Source organism: Podarcis bocagei (assembly GCF_964188305.1).
Source record: "Podarcis bocagei genome assembly, chromosome: 5".
Classification (NCBI taxonomy): domain Eukaryota; kingdom Metazoa; phylum Chordata; class Lepidosauria; order Squamata; family Lacertidae; genus Podarcis; species Podarcis bocagei.
The window spans coordinates 65,409,590-65,434,593 of NC_138129.1; the positions used below are offsets into that span (position 1 = coordinate 65,409,590).

The 25,004-nt window shown below is 41.3% G+C and overlaps 1 protein-coding gene across 2 annotated transcripts; it reads right to left on the reverse strand.

Annotated features, from left to right (window-relative positions):
- SERBP1 (SERPINE1 mRNA binding protein 1) lies at positions 1 to 24,936 on the reverse strand. 2 transcript variants are annotated; one of them, XM_081193838.1, is made up of 10 exons: positions 24,414 to 24,936; positions 15,646 to 15,799; positions 13,291 to 13,437; positions 12,483 to 12,578; positions 11,674 to 11,748; positions 9,681 to 9,858; positions 7,764 to 7,811; positions 5,872 to 6,045; positions 4,930 to 4,968; positions 1 to 2,926 (listed from the first exon to the last, which is right to left on the reverse strand). In XM_081193838.1, the coding sequence occupies exons 1-10, from the start codon at positions 24,826 to 24,828 to the stop codon at positions 2,870 to 2,872; spliced, it is 1,383 nt and encodes a 460-aa protein (XP_081049964.1). In that variant the 5' UTR covers positions 24,829 to 24,936; the 3' UTR covers positions 1 to 2,869. The 2 variants fall into 2 exon arrangements, with proteins under 2 accessions (XP_081049964.1, XP_081049965.1); XM_081193839.1 differs by having other exon boundaries at positions 12,483 to 12,554; positions 24,414 to 24,935.
- Positions 24,937 to 25,004: the final 68 nt, after the last annotated feature.

The window sequence follows — 25,004 nt, forward strand, 5'->3', positions numbered from 1 at the left end:
AAGCATCAGTCCTGCTTTTATTAAGTCAACAGGTATGGTATGCAAATGAATCTCATCGGGCAAGATGTAATCAACCATTAGATGTAGTACCCATCCAACAGAAAGACGATGTATATTCACAACAGACATAGTTTTGATCCTTAGGGTTACCTTAGAAGGTCTTGTGCTCTTTTTCTTTTTCCCTTTTACTAATTTGGTTAACTTCTCTGCCTGTCAGTTGACACAAGATGAACTTTCATGCTCAAACATTAAAATAAGTCAATTAATTCATATTCAACTGACCCATATTTTTTAAGAGAGGCATCATCTCTAAATGCAGAGGTGCAACAGCAGGATAAGCAAGCAGGAGAAAATGAGGTCAAATTTGTTAATAGCTAATACTAGAATTAGAATATACAGGTAGGTATTTTGCCAAACCTGCTGCTGATGGATCCACAAGGGCACCATCCTGTGGGAAAAAGATTTAGGGGCTTGTAGGCCGGAAATCAAGTAAGAAGCCTGGCATTAGAGGCATTCATAATGCCTACCTTCCATTACGTTTTTATAAAAGAGCATGAAAATAAACCTGCATTTAACACGCACCAATATTAAAGAGAAAAAAATTCACAGCTTGACACAAATTAAGAACACAGCTATTAAAAGAACAGCAAATGGGTCGTCTTTAAAAAGCCTTCCTATGCCTGTTCTATATTACATATATGCTATAAGATGAAGAAAGCATGTGTCAAGTATCAAATTGGCATGGCATGGGATGTGTGGCTTTCAGGAATAACATGTATAAAAGGGCTATGGTTTGGGGTGGGAAAAGTCATTATTAGCCTGGAAAGGGGAAAGGGGGGGGATATAAAAAACAGCAAAAAAACTATTCAGTAAGCATGTCTTTGGGGACCAGAATACTTACACAGTGGTTATATGAAAATGCTCTTTAAGGATACAGACAACATCCACTATTTTCCAACATATTCTGAACTATGAGATGAGGAGGGGCAGGGAACAAAGAACTACTGAAAACGTATGTACCTGTTGACGCAAGAAATTTGACTACCTCCAAAATGGGATATTTCCATGCTAAGCACCAAGAAAACTTTGAAAGAATGCTTAGCATTTTTAACAACCACCCTCCTAGGGGCAAAATCGATTTCATACAGTTAAAAATGTGATTATTTCTTCTTCTTCCTGGCTGCAAGGATGATTTTGAGTGTACCAGAAGTCCGATAAAATACAGTAACCTTTGCTTATGTAAACAAATGTTCATTAAAAAATCATTCAGATAATGCAAGCCAACTGAACACTGCAATCGTTGAGTTTATATTCAGCAGTCCAATACTGTTGCCCATCCTGTAGCTTTAAAAAAAATAGGGCATCACCGTTAAGCTTTCTACCTAAGAAACCCATGAATGCTACACACACTACTCAAAGTGTCGAAACCTTAAATAGATGGGTTATTTTCTGCTCTAGCCTCCTAACAAAAGTTGCAGACAAAAAGCCTAAGTAGTCCTTTTTATTATTTGCTGTTCAAGTCCTTTTGTGTTTTGAAAGTGGTAACATTCCTGTTCACAGGGATTAAGTTAAACTATTAAGAAAATTCTACAGTGGAAGTAGAACTTCTTACAATCGCCCTCTGAAAATAAAACATTCACTTGTCAGCTAGCAGAGACCAGGAGCTGAAACAGTAGGAGCAAAAATCCATATTTCAATTAGGTGGAGAGGTTTTGGTTTCTGTCCCACGGAGACCACAGCCGTCCCACTTTGATGCTCTTTGTTCTCCAACTTACACAAGTCAAGTAATCCTCCTCCCAAGTAGCACACAGTGCCCTTTGGTTTCTTCTTTAGGCCCAGGGTTGCATCTAATGAAAGTGTTTGAATGCATCCAGCATAGGTGCATTTTTTGTGTAGATATACTGCACTGCCAGACAAATATCAAATGTAGTTTAAACGAACTGTATTAGAAATAGATGCCGCTCCCCAACCTCCCATGTTTTGAAAAAAAAGTTGCTCCAGTCTACAAAGTATTTTTGGTAGCAACAATATTAACAAGTTTAAACAAAGTTTACCAAACAAACAACTAGTTTTGTTGAAGAAAAAAAGGGAGTAAGATAAAAGAGGTGTATATGAGAGGTGTAACACAGAGTTTTTTAAATGGCTTAGACCAATTATCCAAACAGAGCTGCTGGATTCATAAGAAGGTATTTGAGTAAAAACCAATGTGCTTTGACTATTTTTCAAGTATCTGATATCAATTTTGTATAAAGACTTTGAATACACAAACTACCAAAGATAGAAGAAAATTGACTTTTCCAAGTTTGAATTTAAGTATTAAAAACTTAAAATACTTCAGAAGTTAGTATTCCACACAGTACTAACAATTTTCCAAATTATTTTTGTACATATCCCAGCTGACTGTGGACTGAAAACAATCTGCTAAGCAGTATTAAAAGAGTGTGCAAGAGTTAAATTGTTTGTAGTTCGGGGGAAAACATCTAAAAACCTAACTTAAAAAAATAAAAACAAATGAAGTGAAAGCTTTAACTGGTACACACTGTTCACACCTATATTTCAAGTTTGGAAACGCATATTTTCAAGCAGCAATACAAAAAAGTATCCATGAAGAATGCATAATTTCTGAAAAAAATTATGAAAACATCCCTGCTACCATTACATTTCTAAATACAAAACTGACTACCATATTGTTGCTTCTGTGTAGCAAGAGAAGTTCATTTTCAAAACAGGTAAAATTCAGTCTTCAGGTGTGAATGGTATGAATGAGAGTCCCCTTTTTAATTTCTTAAGTTGTTTTTAGGATCCTTAAGCATGCAAGCCTTGTAGAGGAGGGCCCAACAAGGGGCAGGGTTGGCTTAGGGCATCCAGTTTAGGACAGAGCTGGGAAAGCTTCTGGGTCATCAACATCAGGAGCAGAAGCACTTGACTGAAAGAAAAACAGAATGTACGTTATCTGGAGAGTCCACATAACCATTTTTGTTTGCGGCATTCTGTAAGGTAACCAAACGTTCACATTGAATTAATACACTAAATCAGGGCTTGGCTGTAATGATGAACTGGATGAGGGTCAACAAACTGAAGCTTAATTTAGACAAGGCTCAGTCACTGCTAGTGGGTGGTTGTCTTGTCTGGCTGAGTGGTGTGCAGCCTGCTCTAGATATCTGGTGCCATCACAGGTGGCCTTGGTGGCGAGGAGTACTTTCCATCAGTTTCGGTTGGTGGCCCAACTATGACCCTATCTGGCCTGGAATAACCCAGCTACAATAATCTATGCTCTGTTAACCTCAATATTTGATCGCTCTACATGGGGCTGCCTTTGAACACTGGAAACTACTGCTAGTGCAGAATGTAGCTACCCAATTGCTGATAGGCTCATGGCAAACTGATCATATAACACTGAACTTGGCACAACTGTACTGGCTGCCTCTAAGTTTCCAGGCCCCATTCAAAGTGCTAGTTTTGACCTATAAATCCTTATATGGCGCAGAACCTTGAAATATTTTGGAACCCCCCTCCCAATATAAACCTACCAGACCCTGATCTTCTTGGTGCCTTCTCTGAGCTTACTTCAGATACTTAGTAGACAATTATGTGCACTCATACACAAGTCCAGTACAAGAAAATCTTGAACTGGGATTTTTAATTCTATTCTGTTGTTATGTTTAGTAGTATGGAACCATACGTAGTCCAGACTTGAAGTGTGTGCTCTAGTTATTATGTACATTTGTATCACACCTCTCTTCCATCACGGAACTCAACGTACTGTAAATAGGATTTCCAGTCAGTCTCCTGCCAGGCACTGACCAGACCCAGACTTGCTTAGCTTCAAGCAAGGTGGTTGCATCATTTACCTTCAGACCATGCCTGTACACACTGCACACACAAAACTTTTCAGTTGTAGAAGGAGAAAGAGGCATGAGCGCAGGTGCTTTGGTGTTAAATGGAAAATCCATCACTGGCAAGAATATTTACACCTGTGTTCATGATACAATTGAATCTATGCTTCTCTCTCAGCACAAACACTGATCTGATAGTAAGGATGCCAAGTCCTGTTTATGTGGGAGCTGTATACTTTAATTCTACACATGTATTTTTTGTCTTCAGCTCAGTAACATCTTAATATAAACCCCAAATGAAGTTGGAGAAATTGGCAATATGATACAGCTCACTTGCTTTGACGACGACTTTCAAGCTTTGATCGGCTTCACATTATAACACTGCAACACTCCATTTATAAAATCCATTTCTGGAGATAGTGTGCAGAAAAATGGATTCTTAGAACCCATGTAACTATAGTAAATTATAGTAAATTATGAAGCCTTGCCTACTTCCACATAAGGACAGAGTTTCATCCGGATGTTACTTCTAAGTCAACCTACATATGTAAATGCTATGTTATGTTGTATGCTGATGGTAAACAGGTATCTTCATTTTAGATGACATTAAGAAACCCTAATAGCCTAGATTCCAAGAACAATTCCCAGAATGGAGGGAAACTGTTACTGTGGGTTTTGCGATCTGTCTAAATTTTAAAAACAATACCTTAATAACATCATGGTTACAGTTACAGTGTTTCTATCTTATACCCAATACAACCTCAAACAGCCCTGACATGCAAGCATTACAGAAACGAAGGCATGTCAAAGCCAGGGGGAAAGTCCAGGAGGATTAAAAAATGGTTGTCATCTATACATGCTATGGGCAAGCAAATAAAAATGTGAAAGCAGGTTGTCATTTTTAACCAAACAACAAACACAAATTAAGAGTATCAAAATGCATGCAAATAACACTTTAACCAGAAATTCTGATAAGTGTTACATATGATTTAATTCATCCTTAACACTGACTTTCACCAATGAAAAATGTCAGACCAGGATTAAGGCTACAATTGTATACACATCCTGAGAGATTTATAAACAAGTCACCAACCTGGCTGGGTGTGTGGATCACATCAAACTCCTTAACCAACTAGAAGGAAACAAAGTCAAGACACAAGTATTAGTGTGGATCTGCACATTCATAATGAGCAAAATCACAAAACAGAAATGCTGGATTCTCAATTAGTTCTACTGGAAAAGCCTTTCAAAAAGAGAAATTCAGCAACTGAATTCATAGTGAAAATAGACTACTCTCTCTCTTTTTAAGCACATTAAAGCCAATAAAGAAAAATATTCCTGCTTATGATTGAGAATTCACTGGAGTATCAATTGCTGTTTGCAAGCTGTGGTACCCAGAATATTTGGGAACTTCATGTTTTGCATGAGAAATAGGCATAATTAAGTTGCATCCAAAGTGTGCAAAGACAACACATGCAATATACATGGTAACATCATGAGCATGTCTACATTTTGTCAAGAAAACAATATCTTAAATCCAAATTTGTATGAGGGTGTTTCTGCTCAGTCTAGAGGGTGTTTCAGTTCCTTCCTTCTGGCTATAGCCCTTAGTATTTCACAAAGATTAAAAATTCCATGAAATAGTTTTCAGTCATGCACATGTGGGGAAAAGCTTAAGTAACACCCAAAGTACTTGCAGAAGTGTCTACTGTTCAGACAAGTGATTTGGATTCAAGCCTATGTCAACTTTCAAATTCATGGTGGCAAACTAATGTATTCTGCACACGCACACATGGATTAAAGCCACCAATATTAAAATAAGTACCACCTCTTAAACTAACTTTTTGCTCCACTACAAAGGACTATTAATTAGGGCACAGGTCTAAAGGGAAAGACTAGGAGGATAGATCTATGCATGATATTATGGTAACTTGCTCAGCAGCAGCTTAGTCGCTGAAACCTGCTCATGTTGTTTTTAAGTACCATCAATAGGTATACAAAAAACCTGTTTCATTTAAATAGAAAGAATTGTTACCTTGTCAGTTCTGCTTCCACGATTGGCTCTTCCCCCGCGTCCACGTCCTCCTCTTCCACCTCTGCCACCACGCCCAGGACGACCAAGATCTCCAAAATTGATTTCCAGCTGAGATGTGATATCATTTGCTGGCTTGCGGAAGTGATGATCCATTGCAGAGTCTTCAGCATGAGACTAAGATGAAAATAAGAAATTCAGGACCACCACTGAAAAGGTATTTTCACTAAATACCAGATACAACCCAGAATGCAACACGGGGTGTGGGGGAGGGGGAATTACAGCACTCAAACATCACTTGCATGAAATGCTGGTCAAAAACTGCCACAAATGGCAGTTTTGACTACAGGAAGGACAGCCAAGAGCAAAAGCAGAATGTAGCACATGTACACCTGCTTTCATTTATTGTTTGCTTATTTAGCTGAATGCTGGAACTATATCAATATACAGTAAATATTTGCCAAATTCCAGGTATTGGTACTTATTCATCTCTATTTTAGCCTTCAGTATCTAATAAGAGATATGATTGTATCCAAAACATGCAGAAAAAATTGCAGAGGTGGGATGGTGGAATCCAGTAGAAGCCGCCATATTAGGTACCGTATTTTTTGCTCCATAAGACTCACTTTTTCCCTCCTAAAAAGCAAGGGAAAATGTGTGTGCGTCTTATGGAGCGAATGCAGGCTGCGCAGCTATCCCAGAAGCCAGAACAGCAAGAGGGATTGCTGCTTTCACTGTGCAGTGATCCCTCTTGCTGTTCTGGCTTCTGGGATTCAGAATATTTTTTTTCTTGTTTCCCTCCTCCAAAAACTAGGTGCGTCTTGTGGTCTGGTGCGTCTTAAAGAGCGAAAAATACGGTAAATCATACCCAAGCCTGCCTCACCCTCTGCAAACCACCTTGAATTTCAGAAGTGATGCAGAGAAAATTGCTCAGAAACCTCAAAATCAAAAAATTGCCTGCCACTTAATTAAAATTTCCTATTCAACGAATCTTTATTAACTGGAAAGGCTTCCACAAGCTAGAACAGGCTTCTGGGTGCCAACCATCAGGTGACAGGCAGTATGTACTTTTTAAAGTCACTGTCTCCTGGAGCGCCCCATATCCTGCAAACATCTATGTTTAGCCTCAACCAGACCTATACTGAGCTTGCTGCTCTCAGCTTCTGCTTATCAGTTAGGCTTGTGTTACTGAAGTGTCCTCCTATGGCAGAGGTGGAGAATGCTTGGATCTTTTAATTTAATCCCTAAAATAAGATTGCATATACCTGCTAGTGTATTACTGCATCCAAACTGCCAGGCAATGGACTTTAGTATACAGATCACAGAACAGAGATCAACTGAGAGACAAAACTTACTTGACTGGACAGTAAAAGCAGTGAACAGTTTCTCCTTTATGTTGGCTCCTCACTTACAACACAGCCAACAGTTACATGATGTCTCAGGCATGGAACCTGCTTCCCATGGCCATGACTGGGGAAGGTGTAATAAAAAGGTGCTGCCCTAGACCTACAGAACCAAAGTGAGGCATAGGCTGGCCTCTTGCCACTGTGGAGAGCATCAAGCGCCACTGGCAGGCTGCACCACCTGATTCCCAGGAAGACCTTCATGGCAAGAGGCAGACCAACCTGGCCCCATTCATCAGGCGGCCAAAGAGCAGCTGCTCCAAAGACCTTTCCTCTTTATTCCTTGCTCCTTTCATAAGACAGCTATTACATTAGGAACCGGTCCACAGGTTCCCTGTCCTACCTTTTATTTTATTTGTTGGCATTTACAGACTGCTCTTCACCATGCAGGAAATATTCATATATTCACTCACTCACACAACTTAGAAAAATGTAATGCTTTATAACTGTTTAAGAACAACATCAACACAACCACATATAAAGTGTTCGTACCTCATTGGATTCCATCTGACTCCCTTGCATCTCTGTCACCCCCTTTGTCTGATGCAAATTGTATGTCGATACAAAAGGAGAGAAAAAAGTAAATGAGAATTTGCATATTAAAATAACATGCTCTATGGTTCAAGGTAGGTGAACCCAATAGGATACAAGTGACTAAACAAGTGGACAGAGCAAAAGCAGTAAGCAGATTATATTATGCAAGTAGAAAATCTGGGCAAAACCTAACATCACATCAGCAAATGCAACATTTCCCCTTCCTCTCCTCCTGTACCCCGCCAATCTGTTCCAGGGGTCCCCCAACCCTCCGGAGCATATTTTAGGGGCACAAATAAGCCTGTTATTAATTTCTGGCTTGCACATTACCCTAAGGGTTATGAGCTTTTTTTTGTTTTTTGCAACATCAACACCAATTAAGTGTTGAGAAATCATTAGGGGGGGGGCTGAACAATGGATCACATTAGAATACAATGGCGTGAATAACTAAATCTGGCAAATGGGTCTGATGTTATCTCCTCTGTGGAACACGTTTGAAAGGAGGGTGGGGCTAATCACCTGACTCAATTGCCAGAATGATGTCGGCTGACCTTTTCTGACCAGTTTGTGTAATCAAACTGCACAGCAGATGCAGCTAACAAAGCACCTTTCAAAGTGCTCCACAATACCATACAATAAGATGATCTGCAGTACCTACAAGCCAGATTTTTACCAGCCTCACACCTGACATCATATATGACACAAAGTGTAGGACAAGTGGGTGTCGCTTGGCCAAATATGGAGGACTGGCAGGCTTAATCAGGTCCCTACATTGGAGGTTTCCTACCCATGGAATAAAGAAGTAATCTTTAGTTGGTCTTAAGGGAGCTGCACAACTGTAAAACACATTTAAAGGCTGCAATTCCAAGCAAACTTAACCAGAAGTAAGCCTCAACACAGTGGGGATTACTTCCAAGTAAATATGCAATGGATTTTTCAGTTAGGTGTCCATTATTTCCCATATTTATGTGCCTTAGCAAATATTCCAAAATCAGAAAGAATTGGTAGTAAAAATAAGTGTAAACTCCAAGCCATTGGAATGAAAATTCCAAGTCATTTTGCAAGTATCACCTCATCTGCACAAGCATAAAATTAATCACATTGAAATTTCTGACAGGAAGCTACTACAGTTGAATACATTTCACCAGGTACTGAGAGTTGGACAAGCAGAACCCCACTCACAACAGGACTTCGAGCCTAGGTCAACTAAAAGCACCTTTTCCCTTGACACTGCTAGCTCTCTGTGGACTTATAAAATGGTGGAACACTGCATGCCTGAATTACTCATCAGAAGTGGTACCATAATAGAATGAAGTATCCCACACATGAATTCTGCATTTTTGAGTGTGCCCTAGGATTCAGGTTTCAATAAACTGTGGACACAATCCATATTCCAGTGGTAAACCTCCCATTGAATTCAGCAGAGCAGGAAAGCATATTTTCATCTAGACCCTGAAGGCTCACACACCAAGAACCGAAAGCTTTACTAAGCTTGACCTATGTTGGAGATTTTACCAGATAGTAGCTGTGTCTCCATGGTTTTCTCTCCAACAGCAAAGGCTAGAAATGTTTGTTTCAAAGTGATTAAAACAGGACTGGTTTCTGCACATGGTAAAGGCAAAACATCTGCTATAGAGAATGTAACTATTGATAGGATACCTTAAACTACTTACTCTTAAAGGTGTGAGTAAAATGAAAACATCAGATAGCACAGTTAGTAGAGTATGAGACTCTTAATCTCAGGGTTGCGAGTTCGAGTCCTATGTTGGGCAAGATTCCTGCACTGTGAGGCGTTGGACTGGATAACCTTTGTGGTTCCTTCCAACTCTACAATTCAGTGATTCCATGAAGACAAGATAATCCAGAAAAACCCACCTCCTCACTCTTTGACTTATGAAGAACAAAACCTTTTTTCCATTGTCCATCAGCACCTTCATTTGGTTTACGGATGTTGAATTCAACTTTTGCACGATCTTTATTTTGAATAGCTTTCCATTCATCCAGAGTCATTTCCTTAGGACCTTCTTCCTTGACTTCTTCTACTTCATTCTCTCTGAAATAAGTTTACAATGGTGGAAACTCATTTCATAGTCTTTGTCACACTCAGAATGGTGAAGTCTCAATATCGGAATGCTGGAAGCAACCAGGAAGGCCACACTTCTAGAATTTATTGTTCACACAAAAAGCTGTACTTTAATGGATGTTATTTTCAATTCAGACAAAATACTGTGCTATTGGAAATCACTTAACCACATAAACTCTGGCTTCATGACAAGTTGCTTTAATCCAAGTGTGCAACACATTGTTGATAACTAATAGCTGGCAGCTAAAGATAGTCACCTTATATGTATTTTAGCAGACCACAGAGATAGGACAGTTCTGCTTAATTCCTCCTTGCCAGTCCTTCTTCAGCAATTACAAAGCAATTGTTTCTCCCAACAGATACAATACCTTAACAGTCTTCAATGGTTTGCCTCCCACCCCCTCCAGTCATGTCATGACAGCTTGCCATATGGAGAAAGACAAGTTAAAGCACAGACTGTATGTCTTACGTACATCAGTGCTAAGGCATTCCCCCAAAGCAAGATTTTGCACAACAGCTTCAAATGCATTATGACTTAACTGATATATCAGTATACCAATTTCATTGCCATATCTATTTTGGGAGGGGGGGGAAGGAAAATGGCTTCAAAACTTCACCAGCAACAACAATGAGCAGCTTGCTATGTGTAAAACAAAATGGAAACCTGTCCAATAGTAGTTACATCAACGATCAGCTGTGAACCTCCTGACTTAAAAAATGAATCAAGTTGTTTCATTCAAGACCTCTGGTAAGGGCTCACAATTATGATGCTATGGCCTGTCGGCTACGCAAATAAAGTCTATTGGTATCCGTGGCTCACAATTAAAGTTAGAATGTTAAATGAAATCCCAGCTTATACTTAGCAACCAAGAATAAAAGACTGATTTCCAAAGTAAGTATTGCCTGAAAGCTCCCAAAGTGCATGCATGGGCCAAGTTCGCATGTAGGACATCCAAATAATGGCATTGCATGATTGTACTGAGTTATCTACAGCACAACAGCCACTTAACCAAGGCATATACGCTTCCTATGCTGCTGAAAGAGCTTTTCCACTCTAAAAGTTCAAGTCAGTAAGTATAGTTATCTGCATCAATGCCCATCAGTCTATGATAGTCCTGCACCTAAGTACCACCTCCACTCCCCATTTTTCATCCAATTTTACAATTTTACACAGCACTTCTGTGACGTGTCAAAACGAAGTGGCAAATGCATGACAAGCCACTATGCAAGAATGAATGTTTAGCTAGCTCAAAATGCCAGGTTATTCAGCATCATTGTGCAATTACAAAGGCTCAAATAGGAAGGCTGAAATCCAATACTTTGTGGATTGTATGCACAACAGGGCTCCCTCGCCCTTTCATCATGCAGTTCCACAAACCTGCTCTGGAAGGTCCTTTGCTGTCATTCATGGACACCATCGGATTCCATCCTACAACCTTATTTACACACACAACCCTGTAGGTTTTGAAGTAGCTACTTTTTAGCTAGTACCAACGTTGGATTTCACAGTTTTATCACTGACAATTCAAGACCAGAGCTTCTCAACTAGACTCACCATTTCACAAGTTTACATTTATGAGGATTTTAAGCTAAAATTCCACTTAAGCATCTCAACCTGAGTTTGCCAATCATGTAACAAAGGAAACTTAAATAAGTAAACAGATTTTCCTGTTTTTAAAAGAAAAACTTTCTACAAAAAAACAACCAACCACCTCCTTTTGACATGAAAGGAGCCTAGCAACCTCATAAATGATCAAACAAGGATTCTGGCAATGTAATACTTACTTATTCTCTGAGTCGGCAGGTGGATGCTCCTCCCCCTCTGGTGTTTCCTCTGTCACATTTGATTGATCCAAATCACTGGAATTAAAGATAGTTTAAAAATATCTGATGCTTCATACGAGCACTGCCTACCCACCTGATATTCAATGACCTCAAAATTATACCAAAGCTTACAGTGGAACTTCAAAGAATATTCACTCCCCAATATAAACACTAACCCACCATCAGACCCCAAGTCTGCTTTACTAGCTGTATTGCTGACAAAAGCATGGGTGATTTTTCTATGCCAACACAACAGAGGCAAATTTGGGATCTAGAATTATAATTCCAAATTTAGAAAAATGCTTGCTATTTGCTATACTGCTGCATTATGATGCTCCTTCAGGAAAGCACACAGGCAGGATGCATATATATATACACTGATAAAGGGAAATGATCCTGCACTAAGCCAGAAAAATGGGTGAGGCATATGTTAAGGATATCCAACATTAATCATACTCACAAGACCACCTACTGAAATCAATGGACTGGCATTCCTTAACTCCATTTATTTTAAAGGGCCTATGCAGACTATGACTATTAGGTATCACCAATAATGTTTGAATCAAATTTGAATATGTTTCTCGTAAATCTGTTCTTCTTGGGGAACATTAAAGAGCTACTCAGGACAATGAAATGGGAAACCCTGCTCCTTTTCACTACCTCTCCTGAATTTTTTCACTCATTATGTGATCTTGCAATCTTAAAATACCCATGGTCTTTTCTTATAATTTAGTTTATTCTGAACAAGTATTTCAATACAAAATACTAACGTTAGTTCATCTTTGACAGTTCCCCAGTTGTGCGATCCACTTCCACCACGCTTGTCCTCATGCTTTAGACCACTGAAATGTGAATGTGAAAGAGAACTAACAAAACTGAGTTAACATAATAGTGTTGGAATACAGATTTTCAAAAGCAAATTTTCAAAGTACCGTATTTTTCGCCCCATAGGACACACCGGCGCATAGGACGCACCAAGTTTTTTTGGGGGGAAATAAAGAAACAAATTTTTATTTCCCCCCCCCCAGGCGCTTGTGGGGCCGGCAGCAGGGAGAAGCGCTCTTCTCCCCGCCTGCAGACCAGGTCTGGGGACAGCGGGAAGACGCGCTGCGCCTCCCAGCTGTCCCCGGAGCTTGCGGGGCAGGCAGCGGGGAGAAGCGCTCTTCTCCCTGCCGCCCGCCTGCAGACCAGGTCCGGGGACAGCGGGAAGACGCGCTGCGCCTCCCAGCTGTCCCCGGAGCTTGCGGGGCTGGCGGCGGGGAGAAGCACGCATCTCCCCGCCGTCAGCCTCCAAACCACATCGGGAGACAGTGGGATGGCGGCGTTCCACCTCCCCGCTGTCCCCCGACCTTGTGGGGCTGGCGCTGCGGCTCTCCTGAAGCCTGGAGAGCGAAAGGGGTCGGTGCGCACCGACCCCTCTCGCTTTCCAGGCTTCAGCGAAAGCCTGCATTCACCCCATAGGACGCACACACATTTCCCCTTCATTTTTGGAGGGGAAAAAGTGCGTCCTATAGTGCGAAAAATACGGTATTATTCTGATATGAATGCACTTTAAAAAAGAACGAGTTTAAGACTTACGATCTGTCGCTTCCACTATGCCTATCAAATTCACGTTTGCCTCGGGAGTCAAAACCATCTCCTCTGCCCATTCCACGTCCTCTGCCACCACGGCCCCCTCTTCCACCTGGTCCACCACGGCCACGCATTGGACGATCAATAATGGGTCTATTGTAAAATAAAGCGAAATTAGGAATGACACTAGAAACTCTACTTCTACCTTGGCAGTGCTAGTAATCATCTTTCTTAATATTATATCAATTTCTAAAATTAAGAGCTATTAATGTTATTTGTATCTTTTTCCATTTCAGTATTCACATACTGCCCAACAACAAACGTTCTCTGGTCAATGTAACAGTAATAATTATAACCATAGATAAAATACAGCATGAAAACATGAACCAGTACAAAGCAATGAAATAAAATAAGAAGCAGAGAATATTTTAAGTACAGCTGATTTTAAATGCCTAGGAAAGTAACATTTTTACCTGACACTGAAAAGACCATAAAGTAGGTGTCAGGGAAGTTTCTCTGGTGAAAGCATCACATAGCTGTGGTATCAACAATAAAAAAGTCCTCTCTCAAGAAGCCACCCACCCCATCTCCCTTGGCAGGGTACACAGAAGGCTTGAGAAGATTTTGTTTTCTTTATTTAATAAATTGTATACTAATTTTCAAGTGAAGTCCTCTAAGACTTGACTTCTGTATAAAGCCAGATGATCTTAGGCTTCATGTAGGGGTGTCTGTATGAAAAGGCAATTCTTCAGGTACCCTGGCCCCAAGTCATTTATGACTTTTATGCTTTATACAGTGGTGCCCCGCAAGACGAAATTAATTCGTTCCGCAAGTTTTGTCGTCTAGCGAATTTTTCGTCTTGCGAATCACGAAATCCCATAGGAATGCATTAAAAATCAATTAATGCGTTCCTATGGTCAAAAAAAGTCCAAACAAAGCCAAATTTGGTACAACAACAGTTTATTAACTGCTCTTTAAAGTCACACATACTGTAAAGAGCAGTTCAAAAATTGAAGGGAAAATAAATTAACTTTATAAACAAAACATGTCTTTGTTTTTAGACAAAGGAAACAAAGTCGCGAGACATTTTCGTCTTGCGAAACAAGCCCATAGGGAAATTCGTCTTGCGAGGCAAATCGAAAACGGAAAAACCTTTCGTCTAGCGAGTTTTTTGTCTTGCGAGGCATTCGTCTTGCGAGGTACCACTGTACAGACATTCTGAATTGGCCCCATAAACAAAATGGAAATCAGTGTAGATGGCAAAGCACAAGTGCAGTATGATTATATCCATCAGTTCTTGTCAGTAATCTTAGTCCTATTCTGGACCAGTTGTAGTTTCCATATTGTTTTCAAAGGCAGCCATACATATACAATATTGCAGTAATCCATATGAGAGACTACCCAATTGTTAATAAGAGTAGCTAAGCTATATGCTGAAATACGGTGTTAGAAATTCACGAGGCACAGGTACCATGCCGAGGTCTCTCAATGCTAGGTTGGCAATTGACACCTCTTTCTTAAGCAGGTAAACAGAAGAGCTTAGTTACTGCGTTTATTTCCCACCTTTTCTCCAAGCAATACATGGTTCATGCCACTCCTCAGTTAATCCCTACAACCACCCTGTGAGGTAGGTTAAGAGGCTGTGACTGGCCCAAGGTCACAGTGTGAGCTTCATGAATGAGGGGGATTTGAACCCTGATCTCCCAGGTCCTAGTCAGACACTCTAAACAGTATATCACACTGGCTTCCTAGAGGACTTCTGCTATGGGGCAGCTAAAAAAAAATTAAGAAGGTAAATAAATTCAGGGAAAGCATAGAGAAGGAGCTGAAATATTTTCCATGAAGCTTAATTTGTTTTATTCTGGGTTGATTCATTTGCTGTTTTAATGTGTTGCAAATTGCTTGGATTTCTTTTCTTTAAAAGATAAAGTAGTATAGAAAGGATGGTGATAACAGTAATAATAATGTTCATTGTTTGAAAAAAAAAATCATGGTGTTTAGTCATCCCATTGTGGCGACCATAACCTAGGTTTAAGGTGCCATTTGACAATTAGCTTACATATCTGAGTTTCTAACAATGCTGATAAAATGCATTTTGAGCAACCAAGGCTGTCTGTTCCTCCAGTGACAGTAGATGATCCAGGAGAACGCTTATACCAAAACTTTGATCCTTTAGGGGGAACACAATATCCTAAAACAGGTTCATATTAAAATACAAAAGCATGCCACATTAAGACAAATATACCACACTACCCAATTAAAACCCATTAACAGACTAATCAGAGAACGTCTTGCTATAACCAGAGGACATCCTGCATACAATTTTCTCTGCCAATCAATCTTAAAATGTTCAGTTCTTACTTATCAACAGAAAATTCTCCTCCTTCACCCTTTTCTTCAGCAGGTTTGTCAAACCTGCGTTCACGAGGAGGCCGTCTCTCTTGCCTCCTCTCAATAGGCTTGCCTTCTCCCTGAGGCTGCTGTTGATCAGGCCTTCTGCCAATTCGCCTTATCCCTAAAATAGAAAGCAATCCGCATCAGTAAGTTATTTAGCTACTTCCACAAAGCAACTGTTATTCTTGAACACACAGCAGAGGAATCCTGTAGAAGACACTAGTTGTTCTAAGGCTTGGAGGTAGTATCATAAAACTACTCCACACAACAAATAAAAGATATCCAAATTATAGCCAAGTAACACCTCTGGAAGTTTTCATTTCAAAATAAAAATGTTATTTGAAATTTACACAGCAAAAAAAATGTGGCAATGTGCCTTTAAAGGTGTGAATGAAGGTTGTGCCATGTAAGGGGCATGGTGGGAATACAACACCAATATAGCCAGTTGTGAGGGATGCTGAGACTTGTATTCCAACATCATCCAGAAGTCAGCTCACTGGCTACCCCTGTCCAAGCTAATATAAATAGATATGAGATATTGGGTGAGTTTATTCCTTCCTTGGAGCAGTCAGGAGTTCTAACATTTCAGACAGATTGTTTTGTACACTGAAGCACAGCTGGAAACTAGGAAGTGTGTATAATTTTGCTTTGATAGTTTGATAGCATACAGAACATGATATAGACTATAATAAAGCAGAGAATTGTGTGTACCTTGCAGGAAGTAATTTTCCTATATAGAAGATTTATCAAGTTCGAAGAATTACAACACACAACTATCCTGGAAAGACGAGTGCACATCATGCACTGAAATCTGGTAAGACACTCCCATCCCCGCCTTCAAGAAATTAGAAGTTATAATTCATTTGGAGAAACTTGAAAAAGACTACTGAAACTGATGTTTTACCAATGACCTGTAATATTTAGATATTTTTGTATGCAATTAAAACTCAATTAGTAGGATTTGTGTCTGTATTTGTTATGCAGACTATTGTTATGAGACCCTCATGGGATGTATTTTAATCATAGTATTATAGCCTCATAGTATTTTACTATCATAGTATTTTATGCTTTTGAACATAAAAATGACTGCTTACCATGGAGAATGACATCTGGTCAAACTAATTTTTCAGCTTTTTAATACTACTTCAACCTGTACAGTGGTGCCCCGCAAGACGAATGCCTTGCAAGACGGAAAACCCGCTAGACGAAAGGGTTTTCCGTTTTGGAGGTGCTTTGCAAAACGAATTTCCTATGGGCTTGCTTCGCAAGACGAAAATGTCTTGCGAGTTCCTGCGGTTTTTTTTCTCCTCCCCCCCTTTTCCCAAGCCGCTAAGCCGCTTATCAGCTGATCCTAAGCCGCTAAGCCGCTTATCAGCTGATCCGCTAAGCCGCTTATCAGCTGACCCGCTAAACCGCTTATCAGCTGATCTGCTAAGCCCGCTAAGCCGCTAATAGCGCTAATGGGCTTGCTGCGCAAGACGAAAAAACCGCAAGACGAAGAGACTCACAAAACGGATTCTTTTCGTCTTGCGAGGCACCACTGTACTCTGGAAAAGTCAAATCTAAGCCCCTAGAAGCATACACTGCCAAACCCCTTCTTTTTGTTTTAAGGAAACCCATAAGAACATTTTCTTATTTTTAAGCTCCTCTGGTGGTGAAATTGACTAGGGGTGAAGCTGTTTCCAATCTGATCTATCAATAATACCACTCCACAGCCTTATACAAGAGTAAGGAAAGCAACCATAGTTAGGGAAGGAGAGAACCATCACTCTCCTCATTATGTATGAAAATGTACTGAGTTATTTATTTTGGATGATGGCTTGTGCTGTGGTAGGGTAAGAAAGTTGGACCCATAGCTCCAAAGAAAGAGCTGCTAGAGCAGCAATAAGCCCTACCTTGTGGCCCACCCACAACTCCCATCATCCCAGACCATACTTCTGGTCACAATGGCTGAGACAAAGAAGCTGTAGTCCACAACATCAGGAGAGCAACTGGTTGGGGGGGGGGGCTGGCTTAAAGACTCTGTGTATCAATCCCCAAGGTTTCCATTCAAATACAAAATGAAATTTACATTAATTTATGTGTCACAAAGGATTTTCCTCTTGGCACCAAGGGCTGCTGCAAACATTACTTTATTACCAATATCATATGCAAAACCAAAAGGCCTATACCCACCAATTAACATTAAATGATACTCTGGAGTGGCTTCCAGAACTCTGTTGAATGCTAAACCCATGTCTTCACTACATGTATGTCAACTTTCTACCTGAGCTTCTGTGCTCCTGTGCTCAACTTGCACGTAATGCTCAACCATGGTTCATGAAGATAGTTTAAACTATTCAGAGATTATTTCAAACCTGGATTCCTGATTTCAATACATCTTTTAAAGCAACATTAAGTTATGCCAGTCTTCCTCCCAGCGATGAGAGGGAGCTTGTGAGCCCAACACTCTTTTCAGGCTCGTTCACATAGCACTAAAATATGGCCTAACATTACATGTGACTGCAATGAACTTTGCTGCACTCCAGACGGTTCCTGTGTACTACAGTTAAGAAATGTAGGCTACTACCAAAAGGTAGCTAGAAGAGCAGTATTGTTTATGAAAGCCAATGGTCAAATTTAATACTTCTTTTAAGCAGGAGAAATAAAATCTGCTCTCCCTGAACAGGTCCACTCAAGAGGTTGCCACTGGTGACTGGATCTTTTAATATCTATGTCATGATCAAGTCCACTATTGAGGCTACCTGCTGTGGCTTCAGATAACAGGAAAGGGAATTCTGAACTACCACTGTTATTATACTCCTTCCACATGTTTAGAAATCATGGGGAAAATCCTCTTGGTCTATTCTCCCTGCTCCCTTTCAAACTCCCAAGCAGGTCAAACGTGCTCTCTTCCTAACCCCTGAACTCTGAAAAGATCCCCAGGCAGCTCATCCAATCCATGTTCTTCCAAAGTCACTGCATGCTAGAATGTGCTCATGTTGCCCTGACAACTGTTCTCTTCTATGCCACTCTGTGGCAGCTTGTCCTGGCTTGTCTATGCAGGCCTAGAACTGAGCTTCTCCTCTACAGAGTCTACTTTAAAATGTGGTGGAGACATAAGCAAGAGTTTTGTCATGACAGTCACACTGGGCTTTGCAGTTGATCTTTGCTTCAAAGTACCCCCAATGAGCAGGGTGAGAAAGTTTTTATTTGTGAGAAGGGGCAGGAATGTTAGCTATCCTGAAATTAAGGCTGAAATGGTAAATTCGTGGAATTCAAAGTACTATAATTTAGACATGCAATTAAAGCTGTATTTCAATAATTGAATTTTTAAATAAAAAAATAGATGTAGTACCAATTATTCAGATGAAATGCTTTCCTAAAGCAGTATATAGCTGCAGATTACAGTGTAAGTCTGTGGCTCTTTTGCTGCTGTTACATACTTTGTAAAATGCCTTAGTGTGCGGGATATAAAGCTGGAGAAAACAGCAGTAGCAAGACTAGTTTAAACTAGTTTAAGGCAGTTAAAAGGAGCTCTTGTGCCACTGAAGCAGCAGATTTTAAGCTGTGTTTACTGTTGAAATGCTTGTTTGCTGGTTATCCAATACTCTCCCCTCCAGTATAATATACACTGAATTACACACAACTGTCACTTAATAATTTGAATAATTTGGGACAAACTTGTGCGCATATCAACAGATCCTTGATCTCAAGATTGGTCAATGATTGAAATAAACAACTATCTGACTTTTAAAAGACATCTGAAGGCAGCCCTGTACTGGGAAATTTTAACGTCTGATGTTTTACCCTTTTTTACATGTGCCGTAAGCCGCCCAGAGTGGCTGGGGAAACCCAGCCAGATGGGCGGGGTATAAATAATACAATTATTTTTAGGCCAAAATATCACATTTAAAGCAAACTTTAAAAATTGTCTTAAAGCACAGGATGAGAGTACAGCAGCAAGAGCATGTCAGCAGGATTACTTGCACTACCTAATAGTTGTCCATAGTTGTCTCATATGAGATGAACTCTTCTTCTGTCAATGCCAGTTTTGCAGAATGGCTTCAAAATTTCTGAAAAATTACAATCTGTATACAACCCTTATGTTTCACCATTCTTCAAAGGAAGTTTACTGGACGTTTTTAAAAAAATTAAGTTTCCCCCTTCAAGTGACAGTATAACAAGCGATCCATAAATTACCATTGTCACTGGCCCCAACAGTCCTCTTGTTCAAAATGAGACACAAACACATTCTTTTGTGTTGAGGAAGGAGAAATTCTCATGTTATGCCAAGCAGGGACCCCTTGCTAACAGTGGAAATCTATGCTGGACTAGATGGGCAATAGGCCTGATCCACCAGGCTATTGTTATGTTCTTAATATTGATTTTATGTTTGTATCAACTGCACTAATATTTTTTTCCATTTTCAGCATTTGTACTTAGCCTCCCATTTATGGAGACTTTTTAATTGTTTTTAAAATCAGGGCTGTTTTATCCTGTTTCAATTAAAGCTTTTGCAATTTTTTGGTTATTTCATTTATTACAGATTGTCTTTTACATGGGTTGTAAGCCAACCAGGCAATATGTGCACTTAATAAATACAGGGTGTTTTTAAAAGCAGCAACAACAACAACCCCCTCCCATTATATTGTATCAATGCCCAAGGTAAAATGAGTTATCAGCATGAACAGATTGTTCATCTCTTTGGAAGTTTGATACTCATATGTGAAGAGGAGTGATAATATGCAGATGGGTTCCCCCCAAAAAAACACATCTTTAATTGCTAGAACAAAAAAATAGCATGAAAATGGGAGGACGTGGCATGGCTTAGGAAAAAGAACATTGTAAAAACCTAATGGCATAGATTGTTGATGGCACACACCATAACTCTCTCAAGAGGGTAAGCAGGACTGGCCCTGGAAAGGAAATTTGCCACAAGACTTCCTGAGAACTCCACAAAGACATTTGTGAAGGAATCATTACAGAAATATGTGCCCATTAATATATGAAACTCACTTAAAACAATGGGCCTGAAATGGATTTAAGTGCCTTAAAATTTGAAATATTTTATTTCTTGCAATGAGCAGAGCACACATACCCCAGCCAGGTTGGAAATGGACAATGATGTAAGAACTACAGTGGTACCTCAGTTTAAGAACTTAATTCGTTCTGGAGGTCCGTTCTTAACCTGAGGTACCACTTTAGCTAATGGGACCTCCCACTGCCGCCGCCCAATTTCTGTTCTCATCCTGAAGCAAAGTTCTTAACCCAAGGTACTATTTCTGGGTTAGCGGAGTCTGTAACCTGAAGCCTCTGTAACCCAAGGTACCACTGTAATGTAAAAAAAAAAAAACACCTGTCCATATCTCGCAAAAAACCAAGTCACCCGAGTTTCCTTAACTAAAGCTAAACATTCCACACTCAAAGTTCATGTAAAAATGTGTTCAAGCATGACTGATTCAAAGGGTTGAATCCAGAGTTCTTGGGAATTGAACTCTACACACACGATGCTCCTCTGCTAAAGGAGGGAAAAGGCAACATTCCTCCTTATTAATTTATTTTCCAAACTTTCATAAAAATGTATCAAAGTAGTATACAACTTATAAAAATAAAATTAGCAAAAAGCATTCACAAAAATGTCGCTAGGACATCAATAAATACTAATTGCTTAAAAACAGAAAATTAAGATAGCAGAGGTTTATCTAAACAAGGGGTCAGCAAACTTACCACACCTCGGGCTGGTGTCTCCAGCGCTGATCACGCAGCAGGCGGAGGAGCGCATGCCCATACGCGTGTGTACACCCTACTTCCGGGTCGGAGGAGCACCAGAAATAGCTTTTGCGCATGAGCATGGGCCTCCTCCAACCGGATGTGCACTGGAAATAACGCTTGCGCACAAGCTGTTTCCACTGCTCCTCCGACCCGGAAGTGGGCTGCCGCACAGCACAGGTAAGAGCGGACGGCGGCAGGGGGCTGGATAAATGAGTCCCTGGGGCCTTATCCGGCTCGCGGGCCTTAGTTTGGTGACTCCTAATCTAAACAATAGTTTTCAAAAGACATTTGAAAGAAGGGAGGGATGTTTCCTGCTGAACCACTACTGTAGAGGTTCCCTCTGTAGCTCCCTGAAAAGCTGCTCCAGAGGACAGCAAGATCCTCTGGAACCATGAGGGAGGCTGTGGGAAGGGGTGTTTGGAGGCTCCAGTGGATCTCAGTCCCTTTTGTGAATGAAAGAGGTTCTTCCATTCAATGCATGGGAATATGCATCTAGTTACTTACTACAAGCACTGGTGCTGTATTGACATTTAAGTTTTCAGATTCTGCCACTCTATTTTATATGTGCCTCTGACGGTCACACAAGACACTGTGTCCGTATTAACACAGGGTGTAAACTTAAATATTCCAAATCTTGATTTTTAATGTGTTAATTACAAAGTCATCTCCCTTCCTGAGGAACAGCCTTACTTACCATTTGAAGCTACTTGTATACAAAAAACCTTTACTTATAAGCACAAAAATCTAAAAGCCACAATAATTTTGAATTTCAAAATTTTACACTTTATTTTCAGAAGTGTGCAGTTTCAGAACTGCTTTAGAAGTGTTTCAAATTATTATTAAATATATATTATTTTCTTGCATTTACATCCTCTGCCTTTCTTCCACTGTGAAGCCCAAGGCATCATACACGTGCTTCCCCACAGTCAGTCATCCAGGTAGCTAATGTGCCCTCAGACCATTATCACCACCCTAAACATACTTATTTATTGGTTAATCCACTGAACACAGCTAAGTTTTTTCTTAATTCATTGAGCCAATAAGCCGTAAGGCCATGAATATAATTAAGCCAACAAGCAGTTTAAAAAGATGCATATGACACAAGGACTAGCAGTTACTGATTACAACTCAAATGCTTATTTCATAGCATATAAATAATAAATGAAGTGCCTTATTTATCAGGTTCTCAAATACTTTGGACAGTAGTTATGACATTAGTACACTGTCAATTAACAGATGTCAGAAGTCTGCACTATTCAAAAATCTTAGCACATTTGCTGTTGGGATACAGCAGCGTTCCCGTGATCAAGAGAATGCTTAAGTACTAAAACAATTTTTGAAAGAAGAACACACTTCATGCTTTTTGCAAATTATTTGTAAGCATAAAGCAGTGAATTAATCACACTAAGTAGCTATTAATTTGTAGCAAGTAATCTGGAAAATGCACACTAGCAGTCCAGTCTTAAGAAAAATGTTACTGCATTAAGTCCAATACACAAAAGGGTTTTTTTAAGTGTTTACTTCATCTGTAACCAACTCTTAATTGTTCACTTTACGTACTTTAGAATGTTGTATATGTCACAACTCAATTACAACTTGACAGTTAATTTTTATCATCAAATTACAGGCCCATGGTTCTCCCTCCTAATGTAAGTACATGGGAAAACAGTGCAACACATGGTTCTTTTTGTCTTATTCAGGTTCAGAGAAATAAACCCAATTATCACCATGAAGCTGGGTACCATTTACCAAATGTTCTGAAAATGTAGACATTTACAGCCCAAACCTTTATGTGCCTACTCAGAAATAAGTCCTACTGAATTCAGTAGGATTTATTCTGCGGTAACTGTAATCTTAATCACATTAAACATGTGGGTTCTTTAATTAGTGCAGAGTGACAGAAAAATATCAATACTTTCTTAGGTTCCAACTTTAAAACAAAAAATTGGTATGTTCTGCATACTATGCAAGTTACAAATGGGTGAGAGGTTCACACAGCAGCGCACAGTTCTTAAAATTTCATCTCAGAACATGTACACATCAGAATCCACATCAGAAAAGCAGTGGAAACACTGAACTAAAGAGATCCATGGCAAATCCTAGTCGCTCTCAATTGGAAATAACACCTACTGAAGTGAAGCTTACGTCCTAATAAGCATACCTAGCATTGGGCGGCATGCCTGCAATTAAAACTTAAGACCTATATTCAAAAAGTGCCTTTCTCACGTTAGCCTGCAAGGCCCAACTTAAAGCACACCAAGGGCTCACTCCATTTTGTCTCTTCCCTCAGCCCCTAGTAGGCGGCAGCAGCAGATAGCTGGAGCCAAGCAACACGCGGGCCACGCACGTGGCCAGGTGCAAATGGGCTAAACTTCATTAGCAGCGGCAATCCAGGACGCTGCTGCCTGCGCGCTTGCAGCTTGGCAAACCTGAGCCCCTCTCCTCGCAAAAAGCACTCTCCGCTCGCAGGCGTTTTCGCCCTCAAAGAAGCGCCACCATTACAAACATTGGAGGCCCGCCACTAACTTGCCCCCCTTCCCGAGCAAGGCCTAAGTATCCTGACACACACCTGCCCAGCAACCCTCACCTTCCTTGCTTCCCTCCCTCAGAAGAAGTGCAGGGGCCCAGCGAGCCGCCTCTCCCCGTTTCCCCCCTCCCATGAGGCGCGCGTTCACACGAGATGGTCGACCCTTGCCTGCACGCAAGGCAACGCGAGGACAGCACCCCAGGCCGCCCTAATAAAGCATGGAGGAAAGGGATCGTGTCTTTTCTAGGAAATCTATCTAGGAAGGGACGGGGGGGATCCTGCTCCAGCACCACGTGCTGCGTCAAAGGCGGGCCGGGGGCTCTTACTGCGGGCCGGACTCGCTGGGTGACGGTGGGGGAGGCTGCCTCCGCCCGCGCAAGGGACGCTGCCCTGGTTTCTGGGGAGGGAGGCCCTGGCTTCCCCCCTAAAAGGAGGCACCCCTCCCTCCACTTACCTTCCTTCCTGAGGGGCGCGGAGCCAGGCTGCCCGCCGCTGCCGCCATCCTCTCTCCGGTCGCCGGCGCCGCCAGGCCCAGAGGAGGAGGCGGCGAAGGGCGGCAGAGGGTTTTTGCGCTCCTTCTGCGACTCCCTGCGCAGCTGCTTGGCCGCGCTGCCGCTCCCGCCGCCGGAGCCGGGCTGGCCCGACCCGCCGCTTGAGGAGGAGTTGGCCTGGGCCGCCTGCCCGCCGCCACCGCCGCGGCCGCCCTGATGGCCCCCTCCGCCGCCGCCGCCTCCCCCTCCGCCGCCGCTCTCTTTCTTGCGGCTCTCGGCCGCCTGGATCACCTCGAAGGGGTCGGATTCGTCGTCCAAGAGCTGGTCAAAGCGGTTGGTGACGACGCAACCGAAGCCTTCCTGCAGGTGTCCGGGCATGATGGGCCCCTCTCGGTGGGATCCTCCTCCGATGCTGCCCAGGCCCCTGGCCCACCCCCTCCGCGCTCGCTTGCTGCCCACACAAGATGGCCGGCCCCCTAAGAAACTCGCTTCTCTTCCGGCGAGAGCGACATCCGGGAAACAGGCGGCAGGAGGCCGCGGGCGCCCGCAAAGGG

Coding starts and splice junctions, on each gene's coding strand:
- SERBP1 (XM_081193838.1), bottom strand. CDS start 24,828: ATGCCCGGACACCTGCAGGAAGGCTTCGGTTGCGTCGTCACCAACCGC. Junction 13,438..15,645: donor GGAGAATTTTCTGTTGATAA/GTAAGAACTGAA, acceptor ATTTTACAATAG/ACCCATTATTGATCGTCCAA. Junction 9,859..11,673: donor CCTGCCGACTCAGAGAATAA/GTAAGTATTACA, acceptor AACTTATTTCAG/AGAGAATGAAGTAGAAGAAG.